This window comes from Protomyctophum parallelum, assembly GCF_964188405.1.
Source record: "Protomyctophum parallelum genome assembly, chromosome: 22".
Classification (NCBI taxonomy): domain Eukaryota; kingdom Metazoa; phylum Chordata; class Actinopteri; order Myctophiformes; family Myctophidae; genus Protomyctophum; species Protomyctophum parallelum.
The window spans coordinates 21,997,615-22,012,287 of record NC_139714.1 but is presented as its reverse complement, the minus strand read 5'-3'; the positions used below and the strand labels follow the sequence as shown (position 1 = coordinate 22,012,287).

The 14,673-nt window shown below is 42.0% G+C and overlaps 1 protein-coding gene across 3 annotated transcripts; it reads left to right on the top strand.

The window, feature by feature from the left end:
* Positions 1-52: 52 nt before the first annotated feature.
* Positions 53-10,229, top strand: atp5f1c (ATP synthase F1 subunit gamma; the record flags this gene model as incomplete). Of its 3 annotated transcripts, XM_083757607.1 has the most annotated exons (10): positions 53-158; positions 762-796; positions 1,165-1,296; positions 4,549-4,753; positions 5,487-5,630; positions 5,722-5,786; positions 5,879-6,034; positions 6,470-6,566; positions 7,809-7,838; positions 10,066-10,229. In XM_083757607.1, the coding sequence occupies exons 1-9, from the start codon at positions 118-120 to the stop codon at positions 7,813-7,815; spliced, it is 882 nt and encodes a 293-aa protein (XP_083613733.1). In that variant the 5' UTR covers positions 53-117. The 3 variants fall into 3 exon arrangements, with proteins under 3 accessions (XP_083613733.1, XP_083613734.1, XP_083613735.1); XM_083757608.1 differs by lacking the exon at positions 7,809-7,838; XM_083757609.1 differs by lacking the exons at positions 7,809-7,838; positions 10,066-10,229 and having other exon boundaries at positions 6,470-6,570.
* Positions 10,230-14,673: the final 4,444 nt, after the last annotated feature.

Genomic DNA, 14,673 nt, shown 5'->3' with positions numbered 1-14,673 from the left:
AACAATCGAAATAGCATAGGAGATGACATTGGCAATCTCGCGAGACCTTCGGCCATCTTCCATATTTACTCGGCGCCTGCGCAGTGCTGCATCTCTGACCTTCAGTAAGAAGCAATCATGTTCGCCAGGACCAGCGCGTTGGTGTTCTCCCCACAATGGTAAAGTAACATTATTTAATACATACATCATGGTTTAGTTGTTGTGGCATGCGAATAAGCTGGCGTGTGAACGTTAACGTGGTCGATTAGAAACGCACTCATTCATTTGCAAGGACGTGCTAACTGTGTGTGTCGTGCAGGCCAGGGGCTGAATGACATACTGTGTGATTTAGCCCAAGTTCAGCCGCTGTAGCAGCTCATGCTAAGCTAACACGTAGCTGCTACATGACATTTACTGGCCGTCCTTCTATGTCATTGTCTGATTGTGTTGCTGCCGAACTCTCCGTCATGCGAAGTTCTGCTAGTCAACACTGCGCAAATAGTATGTCCAGAAAACGGGTCATTTTGACTGTCTAAAACCTAATTTCATTGTCTTGAATTTAATAATGTATCAACGTGCTAATGGGTAATCCAAGTTGGCTTGCATGGGACTGTCGCAAATTGAAATGTTGTGTATATATTTGTCTTCCCCCATATGACTCTGTCTGCTGCATTTAATTTATTGGCGTATTTAACCATGTAACAATTGTGATTATGCTGCTTGAGAATCTAAATGTTTGGGCTACTTGCAACAATTCTGAATGCGTTCTCTGCGTTTTGCAGTGGGCAGTTCAGGAACATGGCTACCCTGAAGGACAGTAAGTACTTTTTATGTCAACTATTGCAGACCTGTTACACAGGTTCCAGTACGCAGTTGAATATATATATATATATAATTGTATTTTTTTTCTTCTCATAAAACTATTATACACATTGACATGTTATGTATATACCCTATTAGCCTGCATATAAGACCATTCTTTTTTCCCCTCTCTAATGGAAATATCCTAAAAAACGTTCGTATTATAATCGGGGGGACTAGACTTGATTTGACATTCAATGTTCTTTTTCCACAAATGTGTCAAATGGGGGTCGTCTTATAATCAGCACTGCATACATGGGAGGCTTGCTGTTTTTTGTTTTGTTGATACTGGAGACGGCTGAGGGCTGTTCTTGTGTCCCCTAGTCAACATTCGGTTGAAGTCCGTCAAAAACATCCAGAAGATCACCAAATCCATGAAGATGGTGGCAGCTGCCAAGTATGCCCGTGCCGACAGGGCACTGAAGCCTGCCCGTGTCTACGGAAATGGTGCCCTGGGTATGTATACCAACAGTATAGAGCACCGAAGTCGTCCAATATCGGTAGAGGGCGCTAAGTCCACAGCAGTGTTGATTTCGTCGACTAAAACTATGTTTTTTTTTTTCACTGTCAAACTAAATAAACTAAGCTATGAAGACTAAATATACTGACAATTTAGTCAACAAATAAAAACTAGACTAAAATGTTAGGAAGGGACTAGTGGACTAGAGTTCCACTAAGTAATTTTACTATAGAGCACCGAAGTCTAACGTCACTTTCAGTAGAGGGCGTCAGTCCCCAGGTTCATGTATTTGTTTAGTTGCATTGAAATCCCCATTGAGGCGATTTGAGATCGCCTCATATAACAACTGTGTTTGAAAAATAAACATGTCACCCCGGCCGCTTCACTCATATGGATATGAAGAATCAACTGACTGAGAGAAAACGCTAATGTTACTGCTGCTGAATTAGTTAGATTTTCGCTAGAAGCAGACTGTATCATATATGAGTGACTGACTGTTGCAAACGATACAGAGACACCTTCCCGACAATAACGCCGAGACAGCTTGTTTATTTTTGGACCACAACGCTTATAGTAGACGATATTAAGATCACCCCATGTTATTCTCCATAGAGACATTACTTCCGCGAACCAGGGGAATCGTCGGGATGAGCGAGTTACGTCAGGACTTCGGTGCTCTATTGGGTGCATGCTGAAAATGGTCGTTCTACAAGCCCACAACGCGTCGCGAGCATGTAGATCGGCTATTTTCAGCAAGTGAAAACATGTCATTATGATGGCATCAAGGCCTGCCAAAATACATTTTGTTCGACTAAATCGACTGTAGATTTAGTCGACTAAAACTAGACTAACACTAAAACATTCCAGGTGACTAAAATGTGAAACTATTCAAGAGACTGACTAAAACTAAAATCAAAATTTGCTGCCAAAAACAACACTGGTCCACGGGTTCATGTACTTTTTATTTGCATTGTTTTTCTAAATTTGCAAACCCCATAGGGGGATTTTAGATCGCCTCATATAAGAACTGTGTTTTGAAACGTAAACAAATCATCCATGCCCAGTGATGTAATTAGGTTTCCAATGTAATGAGTCCCAGGATGCAGGGATGGTCTTGTAGATGAGTCCCAGCGACATTTGATGAGTCCCACTTCAGCGACGTTTTGTCAGTCACATTTTGTCATTTTTACAAATTGCAGCATTAAACTATCATTTCATTTTTTATTGTTATAATGTGGTTATATTCATGTAGAAATGTATGAAAGAAGTGAATACAATTCCAAATCTGAAAACTTTAATATTTGCAAAGATGTTTGCAACAACAGTGCAAAGTATGCAGAACAGTAAATAATATAATGGCACCAAAATAATGTAAAATATATAAATAATAATAATAATGTGGTGCAATCAGTGAGCTTAAGTATGGTGCATTTAATGCACTGCAGCACAGCTCATTTAAAGTGACTCATTGTCTGTTTGTGAATCGGGTCTGCTTGTTACGCTAAAACATGTTCCCCTAAATATTTCTGTCGGAGGCAGCACGGTTTAGTTGAGAGAGTTGCGACATCTCCGTTCACTGCTTATTCGTGGGGCTGCAACGGGTTGCAAGCGTCACTGATCACTCAATTGTCGTCACCCTCTCTCTAAACGGCTCTAGTCTACTCTAGAGGCTGCGCTCGGAGCGCTCCGCTCCCCGGTCAGAGCTCGCCTGAGCAACATGGCGGCGCGCTGTGTTGACAATGTAGTTACAACAAATTAGTGGTTCTACAACGATTTCTACATGGATTTTATTTTTTATAACATAGGATGAGGTCGGATGTGGGCATACAAAATGATCGTTTCCGTAGATTATTGTTTTACCGCATTTTTCCCCCCGCGATTTCTTTTCAGTGGGAGTACAGTAGTGCATCCCATGGACGCACAGGTTGATGGTCTATTGCGTCCCAAAACTATAAAGTGCGTTTTTGGACGCAAAACGCACCCTAGTTACATCACTGCATGCCAACGTTATGAGACACCACCGCGACAATATCGCAGAGGCAGTTTGTTTATATTTTGGGGAAATATTCAAATTTGCCTCTTGCGCCCAAGATCGGTATCGTTGGCTGCCGGCCGATCATGAGAAAAACAAACTGTCCCAAAAAATCCCTACATCCCTACTTTGAATTAATCGTTCAATTAGCAGACATACAGTTATTTGTAATGAGAGATCATTTAGATTTAGTTCGGTCCTGTGTTTATGTCTGCAGCTACTCTTGCATTCTAATGGGAAGATCAGCTTCATATATGTGTATATATATATATATATATATATATATTTTTTTTTTGTATAATATAAAAGCAGCGCAGTCATCCATCCAGGCTATGAGATGAGCATTACACTATTCAGTATTTTGAGTGAGTTGTGAGTTGTCACAATCCGAGTTGGCTTTGACCGAATACTTTATGAAACGTCTATGGGGAAAAATGAATTGGAAAATGTCTTCCGGGGCCCTCGTCATGAAAGGGGGCGGGACTGCGACACTATATAGACCTGAACAACTGCAGATGATGACATGCACCAGCAGCACTGCTGCATGAACACAAACATACGTATGATGCCTCATCCGCAACCGATCTGACTTAAATCAATACACCAAGTAAAGTTTGTCATTTAGATTTGATTTTGATTTACAGTTTTGCCTATTTGGACAACCTTTGATTAACTGCTGATACAAATGTAATTGACAATCGGAAAAGTAACAATCAGACTTTGAAGTACATAGAACTGTTAATGACATCTGTTCAGAATTACAGGCAGGAGTTTGACTGTCAAGGTCACAATGTCGTTTCTTTTTTTTTTTGCTACTCAGCAGGCGTTCCCACATAACTTCCGGGTGTCACACGCATACCCTCTATTCTTGGTCTATCCCTGTTTGCAATGTACTAGACATCAACTCCCACTACTTTCTGCACGACTTGATGCACCCAAGTCATGCTACTCATATGCTGAATTGGCGGTGCACGGCATCGAACCCATTACATTGTGGCCCAAATATATCATGCCGTGCTACTCTATTATGGCTGTAGGTAGAGATTTAAATTGCATACATTGCTGGAGATTTAATGAACTGGTGGGCGTGTCTACATCAAAGCATGATTTTAACAAATGCTGTACACTTTTTGGAAAATTCTTCCTCCTTATATTATAATAATACCTGATGATCATGTTTTAGGGTGATGCTAATGAGTTGTACTTTATTCCCCAGCCCTTTACGATAAGGCCGAGATCAAAGCGCCAGAGAACACCAACAAGCACCTGCTCATTGGTGTGTCATCTGACCGTGGTCTCTGTGGGGCCATCCACTCTGGTGTTGCTAAGGCCATAAAGGCTCAGATTGCCGAACTGACTGCCGCTGGCAAGGAGGTGATGGTTGTCAACGTAGGGGACAAGCTGAGGGGCATACTGAAGAGGTATACAACAGGATATGATGACGTTAACGTTGCGTAATGGTTCGTTTTATCAAATGCTCCTGTTTATGTAGTGTGAGGCAGCTTGATGTACAAGTACACCCCCTGTACATGACGGTAGGAGACTTACCCCAATGGGCCAATCCAATCCTTGATGTTGAGTGCCAAGCAGGGAGGTATTGGGTCCCATTTTTCAGAGTCTTTGGTATGACCTGGCCGGGGATCGAACCCCGGCCTCCCAGTCTCAGGGCAGACACTCGAACCACAAGGGCACTGTTGTGTTTAGCTCTCTTCTAACTGTGACGTTGAACGTGACCAATTACTTTACCATTCTTTATCCAATTGCCCTGATGGGGGATGCCGAAACACTAGAATACATTTGAATGTGTAACTTTGTAGCATTGCAAGTGATGATTGAGAACACGAGGGTTAGTCATGTTTAAAACAGCTACGATTACATAAAACCTCATTTATAATAGTGTTTCCCCAAGGATGTAGCAGTGGCTGTCAATATTTGTCTTGCATGCAAAATGCCCTCCAAAATAAGAAGTCTGGTGTCTTTGAGATTGAGTATGTAAATTGGGCACATTACTAGTCTCATTACGCTAACACTCTTTTTCCGCATCACAACTAAAACTAGCCAGCTAAACGATTATATTTATAACAATACAATTAAGCTAACAAGTTTGAATGGCGTCACAAAGTGTTTTCTTAACTTAAATGTATCTTCCATCAGGACTCATGGGCAGCACATTCTGCTCAACTTCAAAGAGATTGGCCGTAAGCCTCCCACCTTCGCCGACGCTTCCATCATCGCCTCAGAGCTGATCAACCAAGGATATGAGTTTGACCAGGGGACGATCATCTACAACAACTTCAAGTAAATAAGGCCCACCTTCATCATTCCTGTCTGCTACTTGGTCATATTTGCTATCGCAGCAGTGTAATTGACACCTCCCCCCCCTATACAGATCTGTCATCTCTTACCAGGTGACCAAGAAGCCCCTGTTCTCCAACGATACGGTCGCTAACGCAGGTATGGCATTTTACTGAAGTCCCAAGTAAACGGCGGTGAATTTTCCGTGTTGAACCAGTCACTCACTCACTGTATGCCATCTTGCCCGACAGAGACCATGGGCATCTATGATGACATCGATGCCGACGTGCTCCGGAACTACCAAGAGTTCGCCCTGGTCAACATACTTTATTATAGCATGAAAGAATCGACCACCAGTGAACAGAGCTCTAGGATGACCGCCATGGACGGCGCTAGCAAGAATGCCTGTAAGACGTTCTAAACTAAAGAATAGTTTAGACTTTAGAGTTTAGTTTTACTCTCCCTGCACTATGCATCTTCTGTTTAGATTTAGTCATATGGCAAAACTTCTGAGACTTCATCAAGACGCAACCTAATTGTGGGGTTCAATTTGATCCAAAACATGTTTCATATCTGTGTCCCTTGGACAGAATCATTTGATGTGGTGGTCTGTGACATGAAAACGTTTGAAAAGCCCTGGCCGAGTTCACAGCCACAACCTAGTTGGATGTAATATACTTTGTTGATCTGGGTCCCTGTGGGTCTGTAATTGGCCACCTCATTTGCCTGTTGTATGCTTGTCCTGTTTTTGTCTGTTCGCCTATTATGACATGCCTGCTATGGTTAATGAGGGTGTTAATGTTTTTGCATTGATACTAAATGATATATTTCCCTCCCTCTAGCCGAGATGATCGACAAGCTGACGCTGACCTTCAACCGTACCAGACAGGCGGTCATTACCAGGGAGCTCATTGAGATCATCTCTGGAGCTGCTGCTCTGTAAGAACTTTGAAAGTTGTCTCCATCTCTTGTCTTTCCTTTTGAAGGAACACTTTTCAGCCATGTCTCCATATATCGGTCCTCACTAATAAGAAGGTCCCATTTATCACCAGCCCAAATTATAAAAACTTTGGTGAAAACGGAAGCACAACACGAGGATAAAGGAAACATTCAGTACAAATGTCCAGTTCACAACTACTACTGCTTTGAATTTCTCCAACTATAAACTTTCACGACAGCAGGCAGCCGAAGTACAAATATAATTTATGAAAAGGCTACTACAGTGAAGTCGGTTCACGGAAGTTGATTTATGAAAAGGCTACTACAGTGAAGTCGGTTCACGGAAGTTGTAGGCTATGACGAGTTAACATATCAGTGGGCAAAGTTTTACATATACTTATATTATATACTTGATAGGGTCAAATAAGTAAAATTATATAGCCTTTCCATGAGTATATTTTTCTAAAGAATTCAAACAGCCTATAGCATATTACAAGTTATGCCACTTGAACCTAAGGCAACTAAAACAATAAAGGTCGTTTGCTGTAGTAAATAAGGCAGCGCCCTCCCACCCCTCAAAATAAGGCAGCGCCTCCTCACTGGTGCGAAATAGGGTAGGAAAAAGGACGCGACTGAGCTACCCGAACACAATTTATTGCTAAATAATGACTGTAACAAGATGCAGCCTAAAGTAATAATGGGGGGGCTCCCATGTGAATAATTGACAATAATTGACAATCTTCGTAAGTAAACTTTAATTTTTACAGAGCCTTTCAAAACGGTTACGAGGTGCTGTAAAATAAAACCATAAAATTCCAATCGGAACAGGACGGTGAGTGTCACCAAGACATGGCACTGATCAATCCAGCAGTTTGCAAGATTAGACTCACAGAGATGCACTCTGTGGCTTGCCTCTTACATAGAGCCACACTAGAGAAAAACACAAGTTTTAAATTTTAAATCCCTGCTAATGTCATCAGCAGGTCAAGGTTTGAACTATTACTATATTACTATACTACACATTGGAAAAATGAGGGCTGTTGATGAGATTATATATTTTGAACTGTGCCTTCACCCTACTCGCCTTAATTTTATATTTTAATTTATCAAATGATGGCCATTTATGACTTAATTTTGCGACCATTATAACTTGTCATTAGACCATTAGAACATCTTTGTGACCCACAGTTTTGCAAGGCTAATTCTCTTTTATAATCTGATTTGCTTCATTGGTGAACCCAGGAACTGAAGCATGTATTAAGAACAAAGGAGGTAACATCCATCGGTTTGTGCTGGTTTGGTTTGGATTGGTTTGTGTGCTTTCGCTACTAGACTAGTTGGAGGGCACGGTGGCACAGTTGAGGGCACGGTGGCACAGTTGAGGGCACGGTGGCACAGATGAGGGCACGGTGGCACAGTTGGTAGTGCTGTCGCCTCACAGCTAGAAGGTCCTGGGTTCGATTCCCGCTCGGGACGCTGTGGGCGCTGGCGGCGTGTTTCCTCCTCCGCGTCATCAGTGCCCATACCCGAAGGCGGGGTTGGTGAAAGGGCCTTTCTGTGTGGAGTTTGCATGTTCTCCCCGTGTCCCCTAGGGTAGGTACCCTCACAAAAAACATGCAGTGATCCTGGTCACTAAATTGCCTCCCCCTGGCCAGCCGGGGCGCCTGATTGGGGGGAAAGGAACTGGTTGGAATAACGTGTTCCTTCCACGTGCTACGTCCAACCAGGGAAACTCCCCCGTCAGGTGTAAAGGAGCAACTTGGACACTCAGGCATGAAGGAAGCATGAGTTCAAGTCCGTTACTCTCCCCTTGTCCCCCATATATGGGGACTAGGTTGGTGGAGGGTGTGCAGAGCCCAGGATCACATTAGATGATTGACACAGGGGTGAAAAATGGGTTACAAAATCGTGGGATAATTTTTTTTTATTAAAGACTAGTTGGAAGAGCATAGGTATTATTCTGTTTAGGGTGGCGGTGGCTCAGGGGTAGAGTGCCTGGATGCAGTGGATGGTAACCGTAAGGTTGCCAGTTCGAACCCGGGCTCCCCCAGAGTTACTGTCGAAGTGTCCTTGAGCAAGACACTGAACCCCTAATTGCTCCCGATGTGCTAGTTCAGGGGTGTCAAACTCAACTTGGGGCGACGGCCGCATTGGTCAAAAGGTCATTTGATGGGGGCCACAACCAGTTGCGGACGCACGCTCGATGTCTCAGTCAGTCACTGCTATAACATCTATCTTGCTATGCTATGCTATGCTATGCTATGCTATGCTCAGACCCAGCCAGCCAGCCACACATAGTGCTCAGACCCAGCCAGCAAGCCACACATATACAGTAGTGCTCAGACCCAGCCAGCCACACACATAGCTCCGTAAGGGAGTGGTTGCACCACTAAAAAAACTGAAGAGTCTACTGGAGATTGGAGAACCTGATTTTGGACATGATCTGATGCAGGACAATGTCACTATGACAGAAAGAGAAGATGGGTCTGGCCACATTCATTCACCCCATAATCTCAGTGGAAATTGGGGAATATGTTGACAATAGTCGACAGCTCTGCCGATTAATAATCGATTAATTGAACCCACCCCCCATATTAATCAATATCAGATAAAACTTATAAGATTTTATATTATGCACATGCCATGGTCACATAACCATTATACTGTATGTTGAGTGCATGCTTTGATGGTTACAGTTTTATAATCAGTTTTGATGAGTAAACCTTTGTGGAGATCTTCTCAGTTCTCATTGTATGCTAGTTACTGCCATTCAGGATGGAAAAAGAAGTAGTAAAGAAGTACTTGATATAAAGAGAACATGTTCAATTCACTAGTCTACACTCTACTCTACACCTGCCTTCATTTCATCTGATTGTCTGTCTGGCAGGCACTTAACAAGCGATCGTTAACTGTCTGTTAGAGAGAGGGTCAGAGAAGAGTGGCTTTGCTCAACTTGATATATACTTATATTCTCCACTCTGATGAAGGTACATGTTCGATATATCATGCAGCCTTACTTATTAGCCTATATATTAGCTATTAAAAAAAATAATAAGAAAAACCTGGGGTTTTTTCACATGGGTGAATGTAATGCACAATCTATGTAAAGCGCCTTGGATAAAGGCGCTATATAAATGCACCATTTACCATTTATAGACTGAATAGCCTTTAGGCCTTTTAGAATCCCTCATTAGTTTCTCCTAGGCCTCAGTCACATGAACGACAGCTGTCTTCTCGGTGTCTCCTGTGTCTTCAGCGTGCCGCACGGCTCGCACTGCATTTTCAATGGGAGTCGCATGGTTTGACGAGACAAGCTTGCTCACGTGGTTGTCTCGTCAACCACGTGACTCCCATTGAAAATCAATTGCGGCACAGGAGAAACCGAGATGACAGGGTGTCGTCTATGTGTGAGCGGCACCCTAGTGTACAGCCAAACCAAGTCTTAAGGGCCTACTTGTTTTTGTGTTCTTACTTGATCTTTTTCTTTGTATCTTTGCAGATAAACGGGCAAAATCGTCCCTCCTTGTCCCCTGCCAGTGGTTGTGGCTTACGTGCTTCAACGTACTTCGGACTTCAAACTGTCATCAAGTCTATATGAACATTTATGCTTATATTTGTAAAATATTCAGAGAAATAAACCTCTAACAGAGAACTGTTTCTTTATGTTCTGTTTTGTCCCTCAATAAATGTGTATGTGGTTGTGAAAGATGCATGGTGACTGTTTGCGATTTGTTTTACACAGGTCATTCTCTGAAGAAGTCTGAAATTGTTTATGAAATTAAGCTAAAGATCAACTGCATTTATTTTATTTCTTTAAGGTATTTCCTCCACCTGTGGCCGGTGCCATTTCAGTACACACACACACGCACACTCATTGGGCCTCAAGCAGGAATCAATATACTTGTATTTCTTATACTTATATCTTACTATATATATTTATATGCTTTTGGGGAGAGAGTTTCACGAGTGGTCTAAAGCACTTGGAACAAACTTTTGTTTTCAAAGTCCACACATTGTCCAGTGCAAGTATCATTTAAGCAACATGAGTATCAATAACTTTAGATTCTGTCAGATTAGCAGGTGCTCTCAAACTTTTTAAACTGGGACCTGATTTGTATGGGTGAAATTAGTCTGTAAAGCTGACTGCATGTGTAAAACAATACTTTTGAATTACATTTTTCATCAATGGGGTGTGGCATGAAGGTGATCAGTGGTCTTCTGGGTGTTATGGAAGCCCAGGTTTGCTTTGATGGCTCATTTGTGTGGTTGGGTCTGGTCTGGTGTCTCACTGACCAGCCAACTAGCACAGTGATACCATGGTCAGTACTACACCAGGTACTAGTAGTTATGGCTCTGTGGGCAGGTGCCAAGTGATGCTGGAAATGGAAATCTGCATCTTCATAAAGCTTGCCAACGTACGGAAGCACAAAGTGCTCTAAAACCTCCTGGTAGATGGCTGTGTTGACTCGGGAATTGACAAAACGGTACTTCAACACCAGCAGATTACACGTGCAAATAATCAAAACCGCATAAGGAGGCTAGAAATTGGCACCACTGGCAGAGGCTCAGAGCGTCTCATCAATCATAACCTTTATTTAAGTTCAGAGTACAATTGAGGGACAGGCCCTCATTTCAATGTAGCTGAAATACAAAACAAAATCAACAATCAATATACATTAAAATACAGCAATATCAAATATATGAATTGGAGAAAGGGTTTTAGGCAAACGATCAAAATAACATTATTCTACATTCTCTAATCGTGTGGACTTCTTGCAAATTAAGCAATGCATATGTTTAACAATGGTAAATGGTGCATTTATATAGCGCCTTTATCCAAGGCACTTTACATAGATTGTACATTACATTCACACATTCATACACCAGTGTCTTGCTCAAGGACACTTCGACACTAACTCTGGGTTCGAAGAATACCAGACGACTCTCCCCTTTACCAACTCGCCCCCACGAAATGTGTTAATGTAGTTGACAGTTAATTTAGTATTTCCCTCCCTCTCTGAAATATGAAATGATCTTGTATACAGATTTACTTGATTGTATAGAGGGTATGCGCGTGACATCATCATCATACCCGGAAGTTATGCGGTAATGTCTGTCAAAAAACGACTTTTCTGGCCTTGATAGCCCATACATCCAAACAAAAAAGTAAATCTGATTGCACTAAACTAAATGATGTTAAATGACATTAAATTCACAATAATTTGACTCTTGAGAGTGTAAAATTGAAACCAAATGGACCTTCATTATTTTGCACCTGGAGCACTCTCACCACCTGTTGTGGTCCCTGTCCCTGACTCCCTGGACACTGGTTGAAAACCAGTATAGCCTATAGGGCCTAACTAAATAGTCTATAGGAAATTCAAAGGCAATAATAATAATAATAATAATAATTTCAGATATGTTCAACAAATCAAAAAAACTAAACTAACGGTGAAAATAGCAAAATCTTTTACGGTACTTGTAGGAGTTCCCAAGTGTTCCTTATTTCACTGATTTTAAGATGAAGTGCATCTCTGTCTCAGCCTCACCTGTTGAAACAGTGACAGGCTGTTTTAATTTATTGTCGTTGCCATTTTACCAATTCGAGGTAACTGAGCCTGTACTTGTTCAGTTCGGTGTGTGTCCAGCAGAGTGCGCTGTTTGATAACAAATATCTGGTCTGTCAGCCCTAAATGGCCCCAACCTGCAGTCTGCACGGAAGTAGGATGTGTTGACTGGAAATGGAAATAATGGAATGCGTCCAAACGGATAATGCTGTAGAACTGATAGTTAAGTTATTAAAGTTAACCAGTGGAAGTCAGCTCATGCACCATCAGTCATTCATAGCTTGGCACAATCTACTTCTCAAGACATATCAACGGGTATCCTTCTCTGTGGCGGCAGAATAGACCAGTTGAACCTGCTGAATTGGAAAGATTTCTTCACTACAAGGCTCGTAATGACAGTTTTTAGTTTTTTTTACCCACCATTATAATGTTCTTAACTTCTTATCCATATATCAGTCTCCAGGTTTTCTTCAGAATATGTTTTTGATCAATTGATTGAAATATTTATTAACAGTTTGCAGAATTACAGTACATTTCAATCAACTGTGAGTGGACGACCCAATTAAGCACCTTGTTCAATTCATCAAAACATTTAGAGACGTACAAATAGACACTTCTATATAGTCAAAGAACAGAACAGGAATTCATGTATGACACTGATTTACTATTACACTATGGTGCATTAGGTTCTCCAACGTTTTATTTTCAAGGACCCCCATAACTCTGAGAGTGTACGAATGGAACCAAACAGACACTTACGGGTCCATTTGGTTCCATTCGTATACTCTCAGAGTTACAGACTTGTAACTAGGCTATCTATTTATGTTTGGTCCGTGGCAAAACTAATAAATACCGACAAAGATGTCCACGACAAGCCACAACGATTTTACATAATATGGCCCTTCATGGACAGACCAGAAATTAAACAATGGTGAATCTAATATATTATAGACCAGTGGTCCTTGATGGAGTTCCAGGGTGTCCCCATCTAAATTATAGTTTGGAACCAAATGGACCCTTATGGGTCTGTAACCGTTAGGGTCCATTTGGTTCACATTTGGTTCACATTAATTTTGTACACTCTCAGAGTTAAATTAACATTGATCTTACGATTTAAATTGGGGGTCCCAGAGATAGAAATGCCATTAAATGGGGGTCCGTATAGACTAAATAAAATGCATGTCAAACTAGGGGTCCTTGAAATTAAACGGGTTGATCACTGCTAGAGCCGTAAACATCTTCTCTTATGGGGGTCCCTGGCACATCTTTTCAAATGGGGGTCCGCTGGCTAATTAGTGTAAATTTGGGGGTCCTTGACATGAAAATGTGTGGGTACCACTGATATAGACTCAACACGAGAGGCTGGTGATGCTGGAGAAAGGTGCTCAGTAATTCTTCTCGCATGTTGTGTATAAGCACTGGCACTATATAGTTTGTGCGAGACGATTATCGCATGCATTTGGCAAGCGTGCATTCTTGTGCATGTGTGCCTCATTGTATGTGTGAGTGTACTGTGCATGTCCTGCAGGAGTCAGGACTTGTTTGCGTATTGTATATTTGTGCTTGTTATTGTTTGCTCCTGAGGGGAGCGAATGCATCTGAACACTGAAATTGCAGCCTCTGATAAAGCATATATGGTCACAGAGCAGCCTCTGATAAAGCATATGGTCACAGAGCAGCCTCTGATAAAGCATATATGGTCACAGAGCAGCCTCTGATAAAGCATATGGTCACAGAGCAGCCTCTGATAAAGCATATATGGTCACAGAGCAGCCTCTGATAAAGCATATGGTCACAGAGCAGCCTCTGATAAAGCATATATGGTCAGAGAGCAGCCTCTGATAAAGCATATATGGTCACAGAGCAGCCTCTGATAAAGCATATATGGTCACAGAGCAGCCTCTGATAAAGCATATGGTCACAGAGCAGCCTCTGATAAAGCATATGGTCACAGAGCAGCCTCTGATAAAGCATATGGTCACAGAGCAGCCTCTGATAAAGCATATGGTCACAGAGCAGCCTCTGATAAAGCATATGGTCACAGAGCAGCCTCTGATAAAGCATATGGTCACAGAGCAGCCTCTGATAAAGCAGGTCACAGAGCAGCCTCTGATAAAGCATATGGTCACAGAGCAGCCTCTGATAAAGCATATGGTCACAGAGCAGCCTCTGATAAAGCATATATGGTCACAGAGCAGCCTCTGATAAAGCATATGGTCACAGAGCAGCCTCTGATAAAGCAGGTCACAGAGCAGCCTCTGATAAACTACAACCACAGCCCAAGAAACCCAGATCTCTGCAGTATGTATGGGCACTCTGGAACTCAAGATGTGGGTATTCTTATCCCACATCGGAAAATCTTCCCAGACTCGGGTCTTTTGGATGTTGAGTCACCGTGTGTGAAATGGAATATAAAAAAATACTGAAAGCGGCTTTCTTGGCGGTTCTGTAGGAAGCGGAGAATTAACACGGCGTCTCCGCTGGCTGTTATCAGTCTCCTATTAGAATAGTCGTATGATTAAACTGTAAAGGTGTGTAAC